Source organism: Apaloderma vittatum, unplaced genomic scaffold, assembly GCF_000703405.1.
Source record: "Apaloderma vittatum isolate BGI_N311 unplaced genomic scaffold, ASM70340v1 scaffold38642, whole genome shotgun sequence".
Taxonomy (NCBI): domain Eukaryota; kingdom Metazoa; phylum Chordata; class Aves; order Trogoniformes; family Trogonidae; genus Apaloderma; species Apaloderma vittatum.
In genome coordinates, this window is record NW_009704769.1 from 3399 (window position 1) to 9418 (window position 6020).

Sequence of the window (6020 nt, forward strand, 5' to 3'; positions counted from 1 at the left end):
CCCAGCCATGAGAAGAGCCCCTGGAATGCCCGGAGGGCTGGTGGAGATTTGCCCGTTGCAGCTGAGGGGCTGTGGGTCCTTCCTGGGTGGAGAACCGGTGCCACCAGACCTGTCACCAGAGCTCCTCCAGCTGGTGGGACGGGGCTCTGAGCAACCTGGTGTAGTTACAGATGTCCCTGCTCACTGCTGAGGGGGTGGACTAGATGACCTTGAAAGGTCCCTTCCAACCCAAACCCTTCTATGAAAGCCCACACGAGGCATCATGGCCCTGGGAACACTTATTCTCGGCATCCTTGCATCCACCATCTCCCCTCCAGGAACGGGCAGGATGTAGGCAGCACTCTTACCTGCACCCGGGGCAGCGGCGGGGTGGAAGGCAACGCTGCTGTCCGGTTTCGCCACGGCAGGGGAGGGCAGAACCACTCGACTTCGCTGAGGTAGATGAGGAATGAGCACTCGGTGCCGTCTACGCCAAAAAACGCATAGCAGGGGTCGGAGGTCCACCTGGCCCTCATCCACTGCGAGGGGACAAAGAAAGGCGTGGGGCTCGTCCTGCGGCCAGGAGGGGATGCAGCAGCCCCGGGAGCTGCCCCTGCTGGGGGAAACTTCTGTTCTCCGTCACCCTTCTCTAGCTGGGAGCTAGAAATGAAGAGTGACACGGTGCCAATGTCTGCCTGCCTGGTGCCTGTTGGGGCAGAGACAGAGGCAGGGGGGGGTATTGCTGGTGGCCCACTGGGTTTCTAGCACTGTCCCCAGGGGCACAGCCATTACTCCAAAGGATCTGACACACCACAGGGTTTTCATCTCTCTAGCTTTGCTGGGGAGGGAGCTGAGCCACTGATCTCATTGCCCTGGGTGCAGAGGGGCAAGGAGATGGAACCACTGGCCGTTCCTGAGGATAATTTCACACGAAGGAGAATAACCAGCAACCAGAGCCACAATTTATCATCCCCTGCCACGGCTCTTGCCAGTCTCTTCCTAATTCAACTACAAAACCAAATCTACTCGGGCGACGAGTTGTTGGGCCCAATATGTAAAACACAGCAATCAGTCGGACAGGAGATTGAATTACAGCTTTCCACAGTTCAGTTAGATTCTGAATTTACTCGCATCGTGGAGGGAAAGGATGCCTAGCACCAGGGGAAGAGGGAAATGCAATCCCCCATATGATTTCAATATAGCCTTCAAGATCTTTTCAGGGAGACTTGGCCCTGCGGAAGCCTGAGCTTGAAGCAAGAGGCTGGGAAGGGGAGGGCAGAGGGAGATGCTTTTAATTAGTTCCTGTAAATATGCTCTCTGACAAAACAATCATGCTCCGGGCCGAATGCCAGGCTGCACTCAGGTGTAAAGAGCCGGCTGGGTCAGGCAGGACATCTTATCTGAGATGGAGGTCCTGGCCACCTTAACGAGCCGCTCTTCTGTGCAATGCTGAGATTATTCCCCAGACACTAGTTAACGCTCCAGATATTTAAAGACGATGTGACAGCGCATTCTCCACACCCGGCTTCTGTCATTAAACACAGACAGTACAAGCAGGGAGGGCTGCGGGCAGGGGTGGGCTCACAGAGCTGATTCTGCTGCCTCGCACACCTCTGGGTACCGCGGGTCAGTGCTTCGTACGACTACAGCTGAAGGTGTGTGCCCTGTTATCGGGGGAAAACGGTGACATCCATACAGCAAAGGTTACCAGAGGAGGTCAGACACCTCCCTTGTGTTTTCTCCTCATGGCACAGCTGTGCTTTGCTTTCCACATCTGGCTCTGCTCCTCCTTCTGCAACGGGCTGGACCTTCCCCATTTTAAAGCAAACAGGTTGGAAAGCATCCGACTCCCTGCTGCCCTTCCCAGTCTAAGCCCTGGGGCTGTTGCTTCTCAGCAGCTTCCATCCCCGGCCCAGACCCTCTCCCAGACCGGGATCCCTGACTCACCTCCACTTTCCCAGCGCAGTCAGGATACTTGGGGTCCCTGGGCACCTCGCACTGGTCCCTCCTGCCTTCCACCACTGGAGAAAGATAATTTGGACATGGGGAAAGCTGGGACATGCCAGTGGAGCAGCTAGAAACACTGGCAGGGGGTGGGACGGGACGGGATGGGACGGGATGGGATGGGCCGTTATCCCCCCCAGGCACATTCATCGGCACCACAGCTGGGCTGGCAGACAGCCCCATCCCACTCAATGGAGCAGAACACCAGGATATGAAGCATCTTCCCCAAGGTCAAGGAGGAAAAAAGAGGAAACTCCCCACCCCTGCTGCAACACCAAAAGTGTGTTCTCCTTTCTGAAATCTCAGCAGGTCTCTTTACAGCACCTGCCTGCTGCTCTCAGCCTGGTCCAGACTCCAGGGCCCACCTATCCACACTGCTGTCAACCATCTGTAAGCAGGCTGCAGTAGCTAAGGAAGCACTTTACAGCCTTTATGCTGTAAAATTGCAATAAAAATTGCCCTGCTCAGCTGTCAAGAGAATACTCAGCCCCTGGGGTCAGCACTGGAATAAAGCACAAAAGTGGCTAAAAAGATAATAGGATCTTTTCTTCCTCTATGGTTGGATTAATAAAAGACATCACCCCTGCTATAAGGCCTCCTTTGCCTCTAACTAAAAAAGTATGATGTGGAAGAGGCAAGAGAAGCATCTTCTACGTGACGATGCCAGCCCAAATCCCGGAAACCACTCAGCCATGTGGAGAAACAGCTGGAGAGCCCAGCTGCCCTCCAGCACTGCCGGAGTGGGATGGGAACATCTCCTCCTGGCACTGGATCCCAGTCCCTGGGTTTTGGATCCAAACTGCCACATTTTTCTATCCAGGTGTTTGTGCTGGCACTACTCCTCATCTCTAATTCTGCATTTAGCTCTGTGGCATTTCCTTCTGACAGCAATTCAGACTTGTCACCATTCCTCCCCCTTGCAGGCACGAGTCTCTCAGGTCTTGCTGCTCTGCAGACTGATCTCCTGGGCCAAGTAGAGAACATTACTGACGTCAGACACCATGGAGGGTCCTGTGCAGCCTCCTTTTCCAGCCTTCCTGGCTGTAATAGCAAGGTAAGAGTCCCGGAAACCTCCGAGAAAGCTTAGACCACCCTCAGGACCTCAAAGAGGTGGTGCGACCACGCGCTGCCTCTGCACAGAGGTGGACACAGACAGCCCCAGGAGGTCTGCCCGAGAGCTTCGGGTGCCCTGCTTAGTCCTGCAGACAGCAGCAAATTGGGGAACCTCAGATCAGCACCCACTCCCCTGCGTTTTTAGCAAATTTTGCATGGTCAGCTTGGCTGGGTCTTCTTATTGCAACTGCGTAACACGTAGGAGGTTTGGAGCACGGCGACCCCGGGGAAACTCACCTTTCCCATTCAGGAGGCTGTTCCGGAGAATCTGATCTACTTTTATTGCGATGTCTGAGACATTTTGAGCTATTGCTTGGATCCTTTCCATCAACCCAGCTGCTGGCTGGAACCTAGAGAAAAAAAAAAACCAAATACACCCTGAAAACGCAATGTCTCCCGGTGACACCCGTGGGTGCTTACAGCTAACTTGCCATCCTTGGATGCTGCTGATGGGTTGAACTTAGCTCCAAGATGCAACGTGGGAACGCTTGGTCCAGCATGTACTGGGCAAAGAGGTCATTGCCTTCCGAGAGGTTTGATTAAAACCTACGTACATTGGTATTCTGCCATTTTTTGCAGTGTGCTGATAAACAAATTTACATCTGTGCATTTTACATGAGGAAATACTAAAGAGGCTGGGGAAAAAAATTGCTTTTCTTATTTCAGATGAGCTATGTTTGAAAATCCTCCGCTGTGATTATTGGCCTTGCAGTGCACGTAGGAAGCCATGCTGGGGAAAAAGAGGAAAGGGGGAAAAAAAAACCCAACCCGAAAACAGAGAGAGAGGAAAGCAAAACCAGAGGAGAGCTGAGGAACTTTGTGGACCTGGAGCAGACTGCAGATGCAAATCACGCAGGACACGTGGATGAGCCAGCCCACCCACCAAAGACGTAGGTGAGTGGATTTGCAGGTCCCCTGGTGAGGGCTGTGAGGGGACAGGGTGCCAGGGCTGTGAGGGGACAGGGTGCCGGGGCGAGCGTCGGTGGCACCACACGAGCCAGGGTTGAGCTGGGTATTGCAGCCTCAGAAAAGCCCATCGGCACCTTCCCATCAAAGCTTGAGATCAGATTCCACCGGTTGGAATAGCTGCGTGTGCCGTCTATCAAATTAACCCTTGCCATCCGCGCCATCCTGGGCAAACAGCACCATTAAATTCACCCACACAACGCACGGCGTAGATGGAGCGCTGCCGAGAGGCCGGGTGTCGATTAAATAAAAGGGCACGAGAACTCAATCCATCAGGAGCGGTGCCCTGCCAGGCTTGACAAGGATCAAGCTCTCCACCTCCGACACCTCGCCTGCCATTCCCAGCACAAACAACCACCACGTCTCGACAGACGCCGTTATCGCAGTCAATAATTTCCCCTTCTGCAGCATCTGGGTCGTAAGTTTTTCCTCTTGCTGCTGCCAAGATCATTATAGTACAAGGAAATGTCGCGAGCAGTGAGCAAAACCAAAAGGGCTCCACACTCTGAATACTCTTGGCACAAAAAAATATGTGCTGATGTCAGGTTCTTCCCGGTGAAATTTTATGTTTGTTCTCCAGCAGATCAGTGAACCTGAAGGCTGGGATTTAAAGTACCTGTGTCCTCAAGGCTAAAAAAGGCCGTGTTTTATGAACCGATACTGCTTCAGTTGTTGATTTAAAGTCCATTCGCGAGCAGCGAGCAGCCCACATTTTTCCTTCTGGCATGGTTTTATGACCATCAATATTCAGCCTGCATACCTCCACAGGGAGCCGCATATCTTAGGCTTTTAAGAAATAATAATTAAATGCAGAGGACACCATTGCCCCCAAGTAACTTTCAACCTTTGCAGAGAATAAACCCCAGGTGTCCTGCCAGCTGCTGCAACCACTGCTGCAGAGAGGCTGCTCATGAAGCCCTCGTAAAATATGGGCACAAAATTGACCTGAGATAAGCTCTTGCTCAGCAGCGTGGCTCCGAGGAGATGAAATGCTCCTGGTCCAAAGGCTGCACAGCTCGGCCAGCCCTGAAAGCTCACGAAGGCCCCATTTCTGCAACCTTTTTTCTCCTGGCAACCAGCCATCAGACCACACGGGTGATGCTCAGGCACTCAAGAAACAGGGAATAGCTGGGATGAGCAGTTCAGGAGCGAACATCACGAAGATGCAGTGACTTTAGAGCCAGTGAGCCCAGCCTCCTGCTCCAACAACAGCAGAGGGACCTTGCCTTGGCACAGATGTTCCTCAGGTCTCTCCATCGCTCGTGGCACAGAGAGGACGAGCACAGCTGCGGCAGCCCTGCTCCCGCACCTCAAACCCCCAGACCAGCTCACGATCCAACTTCTGCCTCCTCCCAGAAGCCATCCCAATTCTCGCTTGGGTCCAAATCTGCTCCCAAGCACCCAAGTAATGAGGTGAATCTTACAAGTCAAGAGCAACTTGGGTCCCCATCTCCTCTCTGACGACCTCCAGACCTTAGCTCAGCCAGGCTGGGCACCCAGAAACACATTCAAACAAGAAGCAGGATCGTTATCCTAAATAAATAGATTTCTTCCAGGCTAAGCCTTGCAGCCAGCCCAAATCCTGCCAGACCTCCAGCCACCAGGGGATGGATCTGGTGAGCACCTACACCAGCTTGCCCAGCTCCTGAAAGCTACAGCTGCTCCCCAGACACAGAGATCTCAACTCAGAGCCCTTTGATGTAACATGTATGTGTGACCATCGCGCTCAGGCAGCACTTCCAGTTCTCACAGATAAGATAACTGTCGCATGGGCTCCTCCAAAACGCAGAAGGTTACAAAAAATGTCCACCGTGGTTCTTGGCATGTGTGAAGAAGACAGAAAAAAGGCAGAAATTGTCCCTCCAAAATAAGGAAACAGGCTCAAACCTCCCACCGCCTGCATGCTCATCATTACTTGTCAAACTAACTTCCTCCAAATCCCCTCAGCTTTGAGGGAG

At 53.1% G+C, this 6020-nt stretch overlaps 1 protein-coding gene across 1 annotated transcript in view; it reads right to left on the minus strand.

The window, feature by feature from the left end:
- Positions 1 to 3446, minus strand: part of LOC104270722 (alpha-1,6-mannosylglycoprotein 6-beta-N-acetylglucosaminyltransferase B-like) — a gene marked incomplete at both ends in the record, with an annotated part of 4438 nt that extends 992 nt beyond the window's left edge. The window contains 3 exons of the mRNA XM_009865157.1: positions 348 to 518; positions 1927 to 2000; positions 3334 to 3446. Coding sequence (XP_009863459.1) covers positions 348 to 518; positions 1927 to 2000; positions 3334 to 3446 — 358 coding nt within the window. The remainder of the gene's footprint in view (positions 1 to 347; positions 519 to 1926; positions 2001 to 3333) is intronic.
- Positions 3447 to 6020: the final 2574 nt, after the last annotated feature.